Source organism: Argiope bruennichi, chromosome 6 (genome assembly GCF_947563725.1).
Source record: "Argiope bruennichi chromosome 6, qqArgBrue1.1, whole genome shotgun sequence".
In the NCBI taxonomy this organism is placed as follows: domain Eukaryota; kingdom Metazoa; phylum Arthropoda; class Arachnida; order Araneae; family Araneidae; genus Argiope; species Argiope bruennichi.
This window is the reverse complement of record NC_079156.1, coordinates 120,059,773-120,079,563: the sequence shown is the minus strand read 5'-3', so window position 1 is coordinate 120,079,563 and position 19,791 is coordinate 120,059,773. Positions and strand designations below refer to the sequence as shown.

The following is a 19,791-nucleotide window of genomic DNA, read 5'->3' as shown; positions in this document are numbered from 1 at the left end:
AGCTCATCGATGTCGTTCCTATCTACCTCTAGCTTCATAGTTTCTGCCAGAGACAAAATCTCGTCAATTAAGGCTTCACAGGCATTAGTTTCAACCTACTGGAATCGCGTTAGACAGCGATATTCGGCCAAAGTTTCTTCCAAGAATTAATAAGGATTCTTTTCAAATAAACATCGAAAACACAAACTGATATCCGAGATACAGATCAATTCAATCCTGCATGTGATATCACGACGTCTCTGTCATTCATTTTGCGAAGCATCGCTCGTTAAGGAAATCGATTATATATTTTATTTTGCTATTTCCTTATGCAGGCGCTCATTAAGATTACCAGGGGTGTTTGTGGGACCCCAAAAAATCCCCTGAAACTTTTACGGACTTACTACCGACATTTTGGAGTTTCGAGAAGGGGGGGGGGGAATGAAAAATTACGATTATGAAGTATTGAATGACCTAATTATAAAAGTTCAATGAATTACTTTTTTTGCAAAATTAAGACCTTTGAACCCAGGTCACGTGATCGCACATCTGGTCGAACGAAGTCTCTCCCTTTTTTTTCTGCCGCGCCTACTTGCCGAAAAGAATCCAGAAGAGAATGTCCGAGAACCGGGGGAATGAGTCATAACTCGCAATAAGAAAAGAACAAAAAAGAAGTTTTTTTCACGCATTATCACTGCCTTTGGAGAAAGAAAGGAAAAGTTTTCACCACACACACTGACCTTGCGTTTTCTGCTTTCAAAGCAAACAAAACTACCCAGATCAAAATAAATAATTCATTATTATTCCTACATTATTATTCCTATGGATTATTATTCCAATGAATAATAATCCATTATTATTCATTTGAACGACGATCCCCGGAATTTCCGCGTATCGAAATTCAAAATCCCCGGAATTTCCGGGTATCGAAGTTCAAAATCCCCGGAATTTCCGGGTATCGAAGTTCAAAATCCCCGGAATTCCGGGGTTTCCCCGGAGCACAAACACCCCTGGATTACAGTTATGAGTGAAGATGGGTAAGATTAAAACATTTATCAATACTCACTTTATTTAATTCCACTGGATTTCATTTTGTAAAATACATGGAATAACATTTAGTTAAAAGTCAGCTACAATCAATGAGTTGAGATCAACCATTAAAGGAATGTCCAAAATATTATCTGATATATTCCTTATTGTTTGAAATTCCATTGGTCAGTCTTATTAACAGATTTTGGATTATAATAGTCAATAGCATTAATTATTTTAAATGATAAAATCCTACGTATTATTTCAATTCTGGAATATTAACGCATGTGAATATATATCTATAAAATACTTAGTCAAAGTGTGCATACATTGTTTTGAGACACCCTGTATTTCAATTTCTAATTATTTATTTACCAATTCTAGAAAATGCATACTATTGTCAACATCATATCAGAGAAACTATCAGTATCACAGTTAAAAATTGCATAGTATTTGCACAACAACAATAACAAAAAGAAAGGCAAAGTGTTATGGCATGTTGCTAATACAGAGACAATGTGAAAAACCTTGTGTGGTTTCTTATATCACAATACCATTGAAGAAATTAACCAATATAGTTTAAATTGCATATATTTCTTTGTGAATTTTTATAACTAGACATTTATTAAATTCAAAAACTGTTGTGACTACACACTGAAATATTTAATATTATCTAAAATATATCTTCCTAATAAATAACATTTTTGTAATAAGTCTCTCATACAAAGATAGAGAAGCAGTCTATGTATGTCAAAATTAAAACATCCACTACAGAATTGAATACATAGACTAAAGATGCATTAAACACATACATTTAAAAAAATCGAACCCTCTTTTCATATTTCTGTTTTTGCACATTTTATAAATATATATACATTTTAAATCACTTCAACAACAGAGAAAAATTTACATCCTGTTCTAGGAACTAAAGAGGACTAGATTCTTTATGAAGAGGAAGCAAAAATATAAGAAATCCATAAGCACTTAGCAATGCTATTTATATCTTTAAAAAATTTCTTAGATAAATAATATATATATATATATATAATGTCTGTACAAACAATGGTTTGAACTATAGTGAGCACATCATTTTTTTAAAGGACATAGAAAATTTCACCAATCAAATGTGCAAGAACTGTATTTGAGCAGATGAGCAATTATAGCAAATAACACACTTGAAATAGTGAAGAAAATCGCAGTTCATTATGTGGAAGGATATTTGTAGCACACGCAGGAAAGCTTTAAAAATACCGTTCACAACGTATTAAATATGATACAAAGATTCTTAAGAACATTTTGTTTAATTCCAGTAAAAAAAAAAAAAAATGCTGTTTTGATAATTATTGACCATGATGTGATGTATCATTTTTTCGAGGCATGAAATAATATGTTCAGGAGCGATCCACTCAATCTAAGATATATTTTCTGTAACTTCTCTGGCTAAATAATCCTCCAGGCAAAAAAATCCACAGGATAATTAAACTTAACAGTGAAAATAGAGATCTTTTGTTGCCTAACTAGCTCTCAACATCCAGTGTCACACTCACAAAGACTAAGGGAGAAAAAAGAAAGCACCACATTTTCTTCACATATATTTGCATTCATAATATCAATAAAACAGAATTTTTCTTTGTTACCATTAACCAAATTATTTTCCATTTGTTTTTTATGACCTCATCTACTATGTCACGATAATAAGTGAACACAGCATTCATGTGCTTTTTTTCTTACACTTTATCTTTCTGTATATCCTTATTCCAAATAATTTTTCTTTAATTTTTCAAAGCTGAAAATCCTTGTAAACTGTTTCATTTTATTATCATTTCTTATATGTTTTAAATTCAGTATATGGTTATTTTTGTTTTTTCTACTGTAAATATTTTGGTATTTGATAAAATTTCCGTAACATGCCCATCAAACCGTTCAGTGACCAGAATGGTTACGGATACGGGGATATGAGGCGACGTTCTGTTCTGTTCTCTGCGACGTTCTGGCAAAACAATCTGCTAACTCGTTCCAAAATTCTTCAGAAAGTGCCTTTAAATATATACCTGCACATTAGTTAATCCAAATACACTAAAAACTAATACCGTCTTTCATTTTTTTGTAACAGAATTGCCTGAGATAAAAATTGCGGTTTGGCAAGTAGGGAGTTAATATAAACATTTTTCAAATATTATTTTTATAGAATTTTACGGTGCAAATAAAATATATTTACTTTCAATTAAAAATATTACTATTTCCAATTTCATTTTTATAGATTGTATATTATTGAAACAGTTGTATCTATAATTTTATCCTAACTTATCAAAAAAAAAAAAAAAAAAAAAAAATTTAGAGTCTACAAGGTTCGGATTTTATTTTTAGATCATTAAAAAAAATTTTTTTTTTCTTTCAAGAAAAAGAAAATTTACAACCTAGACCTTAACAATAATAAAATTTTAATCATATTTAAAACAGGAGGAGTGGTCTCCGCAAAACTTTCTCGCATGATCTCTAATAAATTTGTCATGCTAGAGAACGCTTTGCATGGAATTGGCGCACAGTGGTTCCGAAATATTAACTTTTAGCGAGAATTTAGCATTTTTCACTGAATCTGTCGTGTCATCCTTGGCAAGTTTTTTGGTGATTAATTCCAGGCATGCCATTAATAGTATCCGAAAATCGAATTTGAGCCTTAGACACGCTTTATTCAACCAATTGAAACAAAGATTTGGCACAAAGTTGCATTTGTAATCACAAATTCGCATACATAATTTGATACATTTAAGTCATGTTAAACCTGTGTAACGAAACTATACCTATCCAGCTCTCTTCGTTTCAAAGTTATCGGGGTTAACTTATATTTGAATAGCCAGAGAGACACACTTCCTGTGGGCAGATTTTGGTCAAAATTTGATAGAAGTCTGAGACGTGGAGATTTGTCAAAATCTCGAGTTCGAAAATTTTGGAGATTACTATACTTCCTCTATATTACATATACGAGAAAGTAAAAACTGTGGACCTTTTATTTATGACTTCCGATAAAAGAAAATCAGTCTTTGTGATCTAGAATTTCCATTGCAGTGTGAAAACGAAATCAGAGCTAAATAGCAGCATATGAGACAAAAATAAAGACTAAATCCAAAGATAAAAAGTGCATCTTTAATGGAGGGAGGGAAAGCATCACAGCTTGGCTTTGTGCCAACTTACGGTTGCAACCAAGTCAATGCCAAACGCAATGGAAGGAATTTAGATATTACCTTCCATTGGTTTCTACTGCATAATGAATAAATTTTGATACTTTCTAAAAAGGTTCTTAGAATCAGTTAACAACTTCTTATCTTCTACTTATTGATTCAAATTTATCTTCGTTATTTTTTTATTTTCATTATCATTCTTTTCCCCATTTTCATAGTTAGTTAAAGTTTCATTATTGAAAAATAACAAAAAGGAATAAAAATAAAAAGCAAACTTTAAAAATAATTTCAGGAGGTGCTGAACCCTACAACCTTCATGGAAAACTACATTAAAAAATAATTAAACAAGATTTAATAAATTTGGACACATTTAAAATTAAAACATTCACTCATAAAAGATTATTTAAGTCTTTTTCTTGCCTTTCCCTATATGGAATTCAGAAAAAGAATAATTCTGAAATAAATGTAATAAGCTTTTTGTACTTGAGAAAAAATTTCTCTTATATGGATAAAAAATTATCCTTTTTTTCACTCTGAACTTTCAACATTGAAATATATTTTTTTGTTAAGTAATGTTAATTTTTAACAAAGAGCATATTCAATTATATATTATTGTCTAATTGAATTTTTCTTTATTATAACTTATTTACTAATGTTTTCTGTCGAAAAAGCCATCAAACTCTATGCCACTCTTAATTACCCCCTGGTGGAAAATGTATCATTTACCAAACATAAATCCTGATTCTAAATAAAGACTTTTACTTAAATTGATTCGACATTGTTTCTTATAAATGAATTTAGAACCAATTATAAGGGTAAATGAAGAAGCTATTCACCAAACAGAGTAAACTAAGATTTAGTGAATTCCATAACTTCTTGAAAGAACAAATTTTGTAGAAAGAATAAAAAGGAAAAAATGTATAAGCTATAATAACCAGTTCTAAATATTTAAATACAGCATATATAATTGTTACATTAAGTATGTGATGTTACATTAAGTATGTGAACAATACTTTTAAATATGTGCATGAATTAATCAAATTAAAAACTTACTTTTACAAACTTTACACATAATTCATACAAATATTGACAGCAAACTTTAATATTAGATAAACAAAATAACTAATCTTAAAGAATTGAGCAAATTATGCTTTGGCACTTTTCGAAATTGTTACTATAGTCAGTCAAGAGAAAAATCAAATTTTAAAAGCTTGTAAACTTACTAAAATACACCATACATGCAATGCTATGAAAGATAACAGATAAAAAAGTTACAAACCAGTCAGACACAAATATGCTACTGCATTAAAAATGTTGCATTAATTAAAAACATACTGTCAATTGGTAATAAAATATTTATTATTGTCCATTTAATTAAAAGGTATGAAAAACAGCCAACACAGATAGCAATTGTGCCAAAAATTTAAATATGTCACGACTGTTCTTAAAACAGAAAAAAAGTTAAATGCATTCAAAAAGAAATTTTTCGCAACATAGTTTGAGCATCAATATTTATCAAAGACTTCTTTGTAGCTCTTTCCTGACTATATGCTTCAGTTGAAAATTAATATAAAGTACACAAATGATTTTAAAAATATATCTATGCACAAATCAAGAAAATTTTGTATTGTGCAAAAAGAAAAAGCTCGAGAAGGAAAGTAATTTTATATATTCTAGAACAAAACTAAAATTGTACTTTATATTGTGAAAAAAAAAAGAATATTTTATCTGGCATCCAGAATAAATATTTGATCGGTTTCAAAAAGTAAAGATTTCCTGAGTATCTGCAATTTTCTGAATAGCAACAAACACCTCTAAAGAAATGAAAACAATTTTTTTTTCTTTGCTATGTTGTCCGTGAAACATGATATAAAGTAAACTTTGAATTACAATTTATAAACACTGATTTTCTTGCATCATTTTATTTACAAAATTATTAGTATATTTTGAAATATTCTTAAATTCTCCAAGCCAGATTATTCCATTTTCTACAATTTGATTTGTCATTCTAAGGAGAAAAAAAAAAAAAAAAAAAAAAAAAAAAAAAAATTCTTCCAATGACATGCCAGTTTATATATTCATTGTTTAAATTTGATAAAATGTATTAGTAATTGCACATAAGCATATTTTAATACAGAACTCAACATTTTCAACCATGTCAAATAATAAATAATTTCGCTCTTCATTCTCCAAACCACAATGACAAATCACTGTTTGAGCATGTTTTGATATACAACATCAAATTTAATATCCTTTAGGTTAAAAGCAATGCAGAATTTTAGAGAAATAGATCTCAGTTTAGGTTTCAAACTTCAAGCTAAGATTATATCAACAGAATCTAGTTCTGATACTTAATCCACAAAATTTAAGGCCCATTTACAAGGTACACAAGAGTTATAAGTAACAGAATTATTAAAAAAAATAATTAAATTAAAAGACAGGTATCTGAGTCAGCATTCCATTTTCCAAGCTTCAATACCATTTCATAATGTCTAATTCACACAGCATTTACCAGACCCACATACACAAAAGATCAAGTGTCAATAGTTAGAGTTAAATGCAATCAGACAGAAATATCTGATTACTTAAAGTGTTAAGAAACTAAACAAGAATGTTAAAAAATTAATAATATAATATAAAATTTTAATTTAGGTTCATTATCATAATCTTGATAATTTACCACTGATAAAAAGTTTTTAAGAATGAATAATTAAGTTATTTTAATGGAATTAAGTATATCTTTTCATAGATCTTCTTAATTTTACAGATATAAATTAACAAAGGAGATTAGTTGTTTTGGTAATAATTCAGTGTTTATAATGCTAATGAAAATTGCTTACTATATGCAAAGGCAGATGCTAATAAAAACAATCAGCAAACAAATTATTAACAGACATGTCCAAAATCATATAAATGTTGAATTAGATTGTCAATATGATGCAAATTAATGAAATAAATAAATAATTAATGATGCTACACATTGCAAATTTCTCAGACATAAAACTGTCATTCTAAATCTATCAAACAATTCAAACACAAGGAGAAAGCCCTTTTTTTAAGTCTAATATTCATTTCTATAATAATATAATTTATTTAAATTTCTACAGTTCATCATTCAGCTGGACTCTGACGAAGGTAATCTGTATCAAAATATACAACAATAACAGATATATCATCTCTAAAATTTCTGACCATATCATCGGGCAACGTCAACATAGCAGAAAGCCGACTATGTTCCACACCATATTCTGTTCGGCCGAGGGCATTCCTGATCAAATGAGTTGAAGCATTTGTATCAGTTGGTTTTTTTGACAGCCCTATCTCTCTTTGCATAAGGATTTCATTTATTTCTTCCAATCTCATATGTCTACGGGGTAGTTTCAATAAGTCAAGTGTCTGTTTTCCAGTTGTGTGCTCGCCTACAAACTTTACAACTTTGTGTGGCAACATCTGTTCCCACAGACCATCCGAGGCAATTACTAGAAACCGATCCCTGGCAGTGAGATGGTGATGAAATACTTCAGGCCTGGCAGTTAAATATGGAGGAGTATAATAGTTTGGAGGCAGTATACCTTGACCAAAAACTGGCAGTAATAATTTCTTCTGTAGACTAGTTTTCCATTTGTAAGGATAGTCACCAAAGGCCCTAAGAGGTGCTAATTGTCCAAGTAATCGTTCATTCTTTATCACAGTATTCAATTCTGATTTGGGATGCTCCGATAGTATTCTTCGCATTTCATCAACATTGTCTGTATTGTGTTCATAACCAAGAGGTTTGCAAACCCATTTATTGGCATCAGATAAAATTCCAAGCACAGCCCGGCAATCCCCACTTGTTGCCAAGTGAAGATGAGATCCGTCAACATGCGCCACACATGCACAAGCACCCATGATGGCAAGAGGTAACAATTCTAGATCGGAAGGTGCGATTTCTATAATTTCCTGAGATAAATCAGTATCTAATTTTAAAAATGCTTGAGATAATGCATGATGCATTTGAAAGTCATCCGTCTCATCCTGTCTCTCCAATATTTCAATTGCATACCTCCTTAAACTATTATTATGTATTCGTAATAACTTGGGAGGCAGAGTTATATCTGTATATATTTCAGTTAATTTGCCACATAGATCTGAGTTTGAATCGACAAGTTCTTTAAGTATGGAAAATGGCAATAATGTTAATGCAATGTAGTCAAAAAGTCTTTGGCTGACTACTTCTGCAACATCTGGCCCACCATGTCCATCAAACACTCCAAAAAGCATCCCTGTTGTGAAGCGACACCGAGCAACACATATGCGATCCTCTATTGGGACATTGGAAGGCAGCTGGTTGGCATCGAAGGCTCTTATTGAGGATGCATTCACCTCAAAACTCCCTTCATTGACTCGCAAAATCTGAGAGACCTAAAAGATATTTATTGAATATTGTTATTTCATGGCAAATAAATGATTTATTTTTAAAGTTAACTACTTCCAGAAAAATTTCATTCTTATTTAATTTTTTGGTTGAAATCTAATTTAAGATATTCCTTCACCTTGAAAATGATGCCAAAAAATGGTATGTCACCAATCAAGATATCTTCAGAAATATAGTATGGATGTGCCACATCATATTCTGTTCAGCTGAGGGCATTCCTGATCAGATGAGTAAAAGCATTTGTATCAGATGGCTTCTTCAACAGCATAATGTCTCTTTGCATAAGGGTTTCAGTTATTTCTCCCAATCTCATATGCAAGATAAACAATACTGTACAACAGTTAATGCTAGGCATCTTCATTTTTTATTTTTGTGACATGGAGGGGCCCCTTAAATTAGATTTCAACAAATTTTTCTCTTTACTTTAACTTAATAGCAGCTATCCCACATACATAAATATTTAACTCGAAATATCATTTTCCAGCTATAGCGCTGGATATCAAAATGATGCAAATACTTAATATGGAAATCATGCACAATAGGATGGAATGAAAAAATCAATTTTTGATTTTTAATTTGTAATAGCGTGGAAAAGTTGCCTTTTGGTGTAGATAAAACAAATTATAAATATTAAAAATATTGGAGTAGGTCTTGAGGTGCCGCAAGGGTGTTAGTTTCATAAAAACACACTTTTTGCAACTTTTTAAGGATTTTTGCGTACATCGATTATGAAATAAAAAACTTTCATTATTCATTGACATATGAATAAAAATATAAAAACAGTTTTACTTTTGCACTGACATGGCACCGAGTCGTCGCCGGAGCAGTTGTCATTGAGATAAGGTGGAGATTTATCTGCATCCGATGACAAGAACAGAGCTGGTTTCAAATCAGTATCTTTGCCGAATTCAGTTGACTTGGCGTGCGTGCTTTGATGTGAGTAAAAATGGCTTAGTCTAAATTAGTGAAGATTAGTTGAAGATCGGTGTGTTTATTTTTGGGAAATTTAGTGATTTGCTTGAAGTTGAACATACTACTGATGAATCTAGTGCTACTTTTATATTAGACATAACCTTAAAATTGCTTCAGAGAAGGATCCTTCTGTAAGCGAAATATGTGACACTTTAGTTCCCATCATAGAACAAATATGGTCAAGAGCTTCTATTCCTGTTGCTTCTAACAAAAGAATTTCACAAATGATAAAAGCTAGTAATGATCAGCTTATCATGCTAAATACAGGTATTAGACTAAAAGCAGAAAATATTCAGATAAAATTAATTTCAACCTCACAGAATTTAGAGAAGAAGCTAGACGGGTTTATATATATATATATATAGCTGACGTATAAAAAAAGTGCCAGTTATGGAGTAAAAAGTTCTAAACGATAATATTCTAACAGGAAAATGGTTATAGGTAATATTGATATTTCTACCACAAGCGCTTTGAGGAAGAAAGAAGCAAGAAAAAGAACTACAGAGAATAGTTAAATTTAATCAAAAACGGACAAAAAAATACTAGCGCATCAGAAACGATTACTGGTGACAATGACAAAGCTGAAGAACAAGTGTTGTTTATAAAAAGAGGCAAGCCAACCAGATCCATCAAATAGAAAGAAGCGATAAAACAACCAAGTACCTGTGAGGTTTAATATTAAGTGGAAACTATACAGAAGGTCCTGAAGTTGAACCAAATAGTATAGGGGACTCGATTATTGACTTTTCCTGGCTTCCTTGTCACATGTAAGGAGTGGAAAGAGCTGTGAAATTGGTGGCCAAATCGGTTCAAAATGTCTGAGGTTCAATCGCAAGAGAAGAATACATGAAAGCAAAAATTGACTCACATGTGAATATACCAAAATTTAATTTACAAAACTGTTTAATGTGCCAATGAAATAGAAATAAACATTTTGCAGTTGTAACATCTGTAATCATTAAGGATATAGAAATAAGAAAAGCAGAATTGGATATAAAACAAATATTTCGTTATTATTATACTTTGTAATTAATAATTTTTTCCAACTGTAACGCTTATATATTTATTTAAAATCATCTTTTGTAACATTATATGAACAAAAAATTTATAAAAATATTTTATCGAAGTTTATAATTTTTTTACAAACTTTAAGTTGTAACCTCAAACTTAAGCTTAACCTCAAAATATTGTTGTAGTGCAATCAGAACTTAAAAAAATTTTTTTTTTTGAACTTATGAGCTAGCTTTTTATCACTAATCTAAGAAAATTTTTTAAAAGGCCCTTTTTAAAAATTTCCCTTTTTTTTTCCAATTTTTTTTACAAATTTCAAGCTTTTTGCGGCACCTTAATATAATGTAATATTGCAACCAAATTTTTTAATATCGTTTTTGAACCTACAAGGCAAATTTTCCGCACTATTACCAAACTAATATATGGGTCATTTTCAAAATTCGGTGCCATTTGTTGTCCATGTGAAACACATTTTTTTTACAAGATGTTAAAAAGTTTAAATGATTTTTCTTTTTACCATGCTTTTTAGCAGGCAATTTCCAGTGGAGAAACAATAAAATTAAAATAATTCATCTGATTTTTTATTTTTTTTTCTAATAAAGAAGTTGAGAGGAAACAAAAATTCAGCTATCCAAATCATAAAACTCAAAATGTTTTTTGCTGCATTACTTTCCAAAAATTAAAATTTTTATTCTGACATTTTTTTTATTGTGAAATATACTTTTAATTATGTTATAAAGAGGGTTTTAATAACCTTTTAAGAAGAATAGATGATTTTTACCAATTAAATACAGCTGTCCAGACATTAAGTCATGTCTGTTACCATACAATATTTTCAACATTTTAAGCAACAAGATTGAAATTTTGAAATGACAACACTTGTATACCAGTGAAACATGTTCTAAGAAAGAAATGCAAGCAGCCATCTTGAATGTTTGATGTTTGATTGAAGAAGCTGAAGTCTTTTTGTGTTAAGTATTTTTATTGCATGTCATGTCTGTTACCTTAATATTTTGTATAAAATATATTTATTTATTAATTTTTTCAACTGATTAATTTAGATTTTTAGGTTTTTAATTTTAATTAAAATTTATTTTCATGTTTTTATGGAATTATTTAGTTTCCTTAATTTTTGTACTTTGAAATGTCATGTCTGTTACTCTATACAGTAACAGACATGACAATCTTGGTAACAGACTTGACATGTTTCAAGATTTGAAATGTGGTTCAATTTTTGGGTTTTTTTTGTTTAAATTTTAGTTCATATTTTAGGAAGAATTTTTTAAGGGTGGGGTGGGAGGAAGGGAATAAATGTAAGTTCTTACTTTTTAAAAGCGCATATTTGTTACAGTTTTCATTTTTTCTCTTATCTTCTTTGTTTTTTATTATCACATTGTATTTACTGAATTGATTAATGTTTGCAATGTTATCAAATCATTCGCTTTATTAAACTTTATTTCTGAAAATTACGTGTGCAAACATGCTACAGAAGTGCAGGCATTTCATTTCGGAGGATCGAGAAAGCAGGCAACTTTGCATACTGGCGTTTTATATCTAAGAAACCAGCATGAACCAATTTCGTTCTGCACAATTTCCGAATGTTACGACCATGGTCCTGCAGCAATTTGGGCTCACCTTCAGCCAATATTCAACGAGCTTAAAAAAATTTCCCCCGAAGTTGAAATTATCCACTTTTTTTCTGATGGCCCTACCACGCAATATCGGCAGAAGAAAAATTTCTTCCTTTTGAATGAGCTTATAGCAAATAATGGTTATAAGTATGGATCATGGTCTTTTTTTGAGGCTGGTCACGGCAAGGGTGCTGCTGATGGAATAGAGGGAGCCATTAAGAGAGCTGCTGACAAAATAGTTGCACAGGGGGCAGATATACCCGATGCAAAAACTCTGTTTAATGTTCTAATAAATAAAACAAACATTCAGCTTCATTATATCTGTGAAACAGATGTAGAAATGTTAAAAAAAATAATTCCATCTGATATTCCGGTTTTAAAAGGAACGATGAGCGTACATCAAATTTTTTCTTTTGGGAACGACTCAATGTTTTTTAGGGATTTAAGCTGTTTCTGCAGACAGAAAAATGTCTGTGACTGTTTTACAGTTAATGTATTTGCATTAAAAGAAAATGAACAAGAAAGCACAGCCATGACAATAAATAACGCAGAAAATAATTGTAAATCTTTTTCTTTCCCCTTTATCCAACAATCAAGAAGGAAGCTTCGTACTTGTAAAATTGGAGGGTAAACGATCGATAAAATATTTCGTTTCAGAAATAATCGACATCCAGGACAACAATTTTACAGTTAAGTATTTAAAAAAAGTCAGGCATCATGCAAAGTTCTTTTGAGAGGATGATAAAGAATATAATATTGAAGCAGAGGATATTGTAATGAAACTTCCAAATCCAAATCTAACTGGATGCTCTTTTCGCCACTTACAATATTTGATGTTTGATGTGGATCTATCCAAATATGATGTTGAATAAATAGCATTGTAACTCAAGAAAATACTAAAAAATAAAATGTGTACACATGTTCCAATTCTGTATCTGTGAATTTCAAATAATATATACATATTTGTTTTGTTTTTTATTTTATAGTAAAAAGTTATGTACTAAAAGAGAAACACATTTTAGCTTAATTCTATCTTTCAAGCTTTACATCAAAATTTGGCTCCTTAATTTATGCCATGTCTGTTACTCAGTGTCATGTCTGTTACCATTTCAAAATTTTCCTTAAAAAGTTTAAATTGACATAATATTGCTACAATTAGAGTTACATATTAATTGACTCTGCCTAGTATATATAAGAATGACAGGCATTTTAAATTAATTGTTTTTTATAGTATTTTATATTAAAAAAATCCTTGTAAGAATTCTATATTAGTAACAGACATGACAAACAAAAGTATAAAAATACCATAAGAAATATTTTTTTATTCGAAAGTCTTTATTATACGGGTAAAATGACTCTATACTTATATTAAATATAGCTTTACATTATTGTACACTGAACTTAAATACAAAAATTACAAGAAAAATGTCCGGTAACAGACATGACAATTTTCATCATATCTGACCAAAAAAACATCAATTAAAAATATATAAAAGAAAAAAATGTATCAAAAATATTCAAGTAATATACAGAAATAATGTCTGTTTAATAATATCAAAAAAAATTTACTAATTAAAATTTTTTTTATTTTTGTCTTTTCAATTTCCAAATGGCACCGAATTTTGAAAATGACCCATATACATATATAATTAAGGCCATTTTCGTTCTACCCTAATGCACAATATGTTTGTTTGCTATACTTGGTTTACATTTTGATGACTCTTGTCAACAGGAAAGTAGCATATAATTAGGCTGCTATCAATTTAAAAAGAAAATTATCAACAACTTTGCTAATAACAAAGGGGATGCATATGTGTATTAAAACTCTATAAAACATATCAATTGACCTAGAGACACCAAATTTGGCACAAATATACTTTAGAGGGCAGGAAGCACACCATGCATTGATTTCATTAAAGCTTTAATTAAAAATAAGCAAAATTTTTGTATTTTTCTGTAATAATTCTCACAAATATTATTGCATTAAACATTTTTAAATCATTTTAAAATTCCAAATATTCACTTTTTAATAATTATATTAGCACAGCAATTTTTTCAGAAATGTCGTAATTTTTAAAAATATTTTTTAATTAATTTTCCATAACAGATTTCATTATTATAAAGAAATTCAAACATTTTCATTCTTTCATCAAATATTGAATCACATGATTTTCTTCCATTGTTAAAAGCTATGGAAGAAACACTCTGTCTATTAAATTCACAGTTTACATAAAGAATCAGGGACGATGAAATACCGCTAAAGACAATTTGTAATTGAAAAAGATTATTCGAACAATTAGGCTTTTAATGATATAACAATGTCATAGGAATTCATTCCATTTGGAAAATTCCTGTACACAGTAAACAAAACAAGTGTAAAACAATTAAAATAATGTGATCTTAATGTTCAACTTAATTTTGATGCAGACAAATCTAGCACAATTTATTGAGGGTATAACATCAAATTATGCATAAATTTAACTAAAATGAAACCCTATCTAAATTCTCAATAAACCAGATGGTCAACTGAAATAATTACTTTAAAACATATTTATTATTATTCACATTTTAGAATCCATTCACAGAAAACTATTCTGTGTCATAAAAAGTTCAGTCAAATCGTAAAGAACAAAAGCATTTTTAAAAAAAAGATTTCAGCCTTAATAATATAATAATCAGTTCTAAGAGAAACAAATTGTACTACATGATTATCTGATTAGATTTACAATTGTTAATTTTTAGCAAACAACTAAATCCAATTAATATTTTGAATACTCAAAATAGTATATATCTCTAATATTCACAAATAGTACACATAGATAAGTTAAAACAGTTCAGGTATAAAAAGATGAATGATATATAAAATACAAGAAAGAACAGATAAATTGATTTTTTAGTATTACTCTTTAATAAAGTCCCGATTATTGCAGGCCTAAATGTTGGTACTATACCTTGCAAAATTTTATATGCTTCGTCTCGCGTGCTAAATCAATAATACCAATTTTTAAAAAAGTCTAGTTATAATTTAATCTTATACAGTTTCAAAAGCAAAAAGGTGCAAAATCTTCAGAAATTAGATTTTTTTTTTTAAAACTTATAAATGGCACATCAGTTAAATAAAACTATTAGGTTAACATCTGTTAGGTTAAATATTAGTGTCAAAATGTTATTTATACAATATTTCAAAAATTCTTGTAAAAATTTCAAGAAGATTTTTTATTAGAACTGCTCAAATGTATACATAAAAGATGACATATCTTTATATTTCCATTTAATTAATGAGTAAAGTCTTTAATTATATTTATGAGACAGCAGAAGAAAAAGTTAATTATTAGGAAACAGTATTCAAAGATGAAAAAATATTTATAAAGCTTTAAAAAAACAAACAAACAAAAAAAAAAAAAACAAAAAACAAAAAAAAAAAAACATGCCATATTAGATAACAGGCAAGAAGAAATTTCAAATATTTAGTTGAAATGAAAATTTTAATGCTTTGCTTGTGATGTTATCACTTTTCCTTCCCTTTATCAGCAATTAATTTATTTTATTCAATCATTCCATATATAAGATAGTAAAATGAACTGTTAAGTGGTTAGAAGGGAGAAAGATTGTTTAATTAAAGAAGAAGAATGAAATTCTAATAGCCTACTGATACAACAGCAGTTGTAATTCTCAATAAACAAAGGAAAAAATTCTGTTGTATAGCATCTGTGCAAACCATTTAGGAAAAGTAAAAAGTCAGTGAAGTAGTACAGATTTATTGTATTCATTTTCTGTTTTGTATTACATTTTTTAAAGCAATGATTTTCAAATTCCAATAATTTTTTAACAATTCTAGCAGTAATTTTTCAAGAAACAGTTTCAAATTTATTAAAATATTAGTAAAAAAATCCTAATATTATAAGATACTATATGTAATCCTGTTATATGAAGAAAATAATAAAAATACATAAAAAAAAATTTCATCTTTTAAAAGTCAAATATATGACTAAAGTCTGAATTCTTTACCTTAATCTGCATATGCTTTCCACTCTTGATATTTATGTATATTAAGTGCCACTTGATATGATGACTTCAAGATGTAAGAAATTTTTATAGTATTAACCAAACGTTAACAATAACTGTATCATGGAAAATATACTATACGTTTATAACATCAAGGGTAAAGAAATAAAACCTTATTCTTAGGGTTACCTATAATATATTTCAAAAATAACATTGAAAAGTATCCCTTAATTGTTTCTTATTGACAATAATTATTTAACAGCTCATTTATATATTATTCAATCTCTCATTGACAATTTTTATTTTTTTTGTTCAGTGTTCAAGGACACCAGGATGCAAATTAACAAATACTCATTTCATTTTGGCATTTGTTTGAGGGTTTTCTTCAATACATTTGTGTTGGGAGCATCAGCATTTTTTACTTGGTTTTACTCATAAAAGGTTCAATCGGTTCTTTTTTATACATTTTGCTTTATAATTCAATTATAACAATGTTTTATGACAGTGCAAAAGATTACAAGCCAGACCAGATCACATAGCAGTTCATTTAAATCAATCCAGATCACTCTAAGACAAACAAACAACAAAAAAAAATGAGCTGCATCCCATGGGGAAAATGATTCCAAGACATTTCCTTACAAGCGGAGCAAGAAATTCCATGAACATCAATCACTGATGCTGGTTGAAAATGAAGGACCAGCCTATTTTCTACTTCAAACTTGATCAATATTAAAATGACGTAGTGATCAAACCGAATGAACATTTTTGTGTACATTTGTATATATTTGTTCAGGACCAAAAAATTTTTGATTGCATAAAGCACATGGCACAATTAATTGCAATTGCATTTAGCAGCATCCACTGTATTCCTATAATTTTTTTCTCAGATAATATTATAATGATGCTAAATTACTTTAATAAAGTTAGAAGTTCACTCATTACCTTTTTGTAAATAGCCAGGAAAAAAAATATATCTCTAAAATTAAAAACGTGAATTTGAAAAATGCTTACGTATAAAAAAAGTCTAAAATAGAAGGATGATATAATAAACTAATACTATTAAAATGGCATTTAACCTTTTTTCAAACAGAATGGTTGTACAAACTGCTAATTTCAAAATTTGTTAAAATATTGATAATTCACAATACCAAAAGAATGCTATATAGTTGAAAAATAATAACATATAAACATTAAGAATAGAAAGTGGATGCATCAGCATTAGGATATTACAAAAATTGTCAAACATTTGATTTTCAACTCAAGGAAAATTGTGCTCTTTCTTGTACTCCAATGTTTGGTAGAAGAAAGAGGGAAAAATAAAATGAAACAAATAATTTATTCAGAATAAATTTATATTATAATTCCATGGTGAAAACAGGAAAAATTTCAACAGTAAACAATATAAATTAATTTGTAATAATATAGTCAACATTTTTATTTGGATCAATGCCATCTCTTTGAATACACAGCCAGTTTTTTATTTACATTATCCCAAATTATGTGTGCTAGCCAAATAAAAACAAAAGGTCTTGGCAAGATATGCAAATGAATTTGCATATTATATACAAAAAGAAAACATATGCTGTTATAGAAAGTGAAGTTTAGAATATAATATCTTTAAAATTCAAAAAAAATTTACAATTTTATGGAAATAATAAACAATGTAAAACATTAAAATGTAGATTAGAAATGTTTTTCAAAAAAAGTATATTAAGCTATGTTTCAAAAAGATGTAGCACTATGCATTTAAATTTAATCAGGCACAATCTTGCTTATACAGTACGCATTTTTCGAACATTTAAAGAGCAAGCTAACTTGTAGTCAAATGAAGAAATCAACAAATGTATGTTATATTCTTTTAAGGTTACGCAATAAGACTTGGTTCAGTTATAATATTATGAGCTACATATAATCTGATTAAAAGAATTATTAATTATCTTTAAAGGAAAAAAAATATATTTGATTCTTTTACACATCTAATATTTATCAGGCCTTAATAATAAAAAAAACTGAATTGATCCTAATACCTTTTATTCAGGATATTTATAATATTCACTATAATAAATAAAATCCTAGCAAAATTCCTAGCTATAATTTACTTTTATTTGCTCAAAGAGCAATAGTGTTTAATTATTTTGATTACATAATGCTTTAATAACTACATAGAAAAATTAATAACAAGTAAATAAAAAAATGCATACATTTTTTTTAATTACTTTTATACCTGCAATATGACATGTTCACTGTTATTCTGCTTATGCATTACTAAATAAAATTATTCATGTTCATAATACCTTACAATATACTTTATATGCATGGGACCCAAAACCAGATTTAAACTATGAAGTTTTAGGAGCATATCAAATACTTTATGAAATTTTTTATTATAAGCATAAATTGGCATATTGATGAAATCTAGAATAAAGAAATATTAAACTAGATTCACTTATATGTGAATAATAATTCTCACTAATACTTGAGATTAACGCACCCCTTCCCTCAAAAAAATCTATAAAGCTCTTAATCCAAAAATTAAAAATATTTCAGACTTAAAATGACATAATTTAACATTGTACAGAATAATATTTTAAGCATACATCATTAAATTAAATACTGCAACAGAAAAAACAATTTAAATAAAAAAAAAAAAAATACCAAATGTAACGGTCAATATCCAGGGAACATTTTCTGCATGTATCAAGTATACAAGTTTTCATATTAGACAGATATAAAATAGAAATGCATATTCATTTCACAGAAAAAATGATAAGAAAGAATTGTATATTACCTCTTGAGGACTCAGTTTTGGAACGCCGTAGGAATGACATTTGCGAAAGTTCGGGGGTGACCGGCAAGCAGTCATGATACCCCTTTTCAATAATAACACAGCCTTCGACCAGCTGATTGCCTGGGACACACCAATGCAGCTACGCAATACGCATGGAGCCATGGCGCAAGAGCGGTGACCTATAGTGGTTCCTTCAAACTTTGTCCACTTTTGTCAGAGAAAAATATCAATTCCCTATTGCATCATAATCACATTTTCGACATCAAATACATGAAAATCTAACAAATCGCAAATATTTCGTTCTTGCTGTTGCCATTAATTAGTAAATATAAAAAAAATTGTATCAACAGCTGCGAAAATCGATTGATTGCCGAGACAGCCACTAATGACCGTAGAAAATTAAAAAACCGAAATTAAATTTTCATTTTTCATAAATTAAGGAGCATCAAAAGACTACGACTAGTCTTTTTGTATCACACATAAAAGTGTATCTATATTTGAACTCTTTAACTTAAGTATAAGTTCGCTATATTTCAGAAGTGCCTTGACCTTCATTGACATTCAAAAAATAAATAGAAAGTTAAAAAAAATTAAAACTTTTGACTTTTATTCATTTAAACTATCAATCAATTATTTCCTCTATAGAAAGAAACAAATATCAATATCATTCTCAATAATTATTTTTTTCATTCAATATCAATTTTTAAAAAAAGTCTAATTAAAATTTGTAAAAAAAATTTTAGTGTGTCAAAATAAGGATTATAGGATTTATAATTTATA

The 19,791-nt window shown here is 28.7% G+C and overlaps 1 protein-coding gene across 1 annotated transcript; it reads right to left on the bottom strand.

The window, feature by feature from the left end:
* Positions 1 to 6,229: 6,229 nt before the first annotated feature.
* LOC129972997 (pyruvate dehydrogenase [acetyl-transferring]-phosphatase 1, mitochondrial-like) lies at positions 6,230 to 19,476 on the bottom strand. Its single transcript, XM_056087331.1, has 2 exons — positions 19,012 to 19,476; positions 6,230 to 8,591 (listed from the first exon to the last, which is right to left on the bottom strand). The coding sequence occupies exons 1-2, from the start codon at positions 19,171 to 19,173 to the stop codon at positions 7,299 to 7,301; spliced, it is 1,455 nt and encodes a 484-aa protein (XP_055943306.1). The 5' UTR covers positions 19,174 to 19,476; the 3' UTR covers positions 6,230 to 7,298.
* Between the last annotated feature and the right edge of the window lie 315 nt (positions 19,477 to 19,791).

What these genes read in the sequence shown, in the direction of transcription:
- LOC129972997 (XM_056087331.1), bottom strand. Translation starts at nt 19,173, where the DNA reads ATGGCTCCATGCGTATTGCGTAGCTGCATTGGTGTGTCCCAGGCAATC. An exon ending in CAAAACTGAGTCCTCAAGAG is followed by an intron (nt 8,592 to 19,011) that starts GTAATATACAAT and finishes AATATCTTTTAG; the next exon opens with GTCTCTCAGATTTTGCGAGT.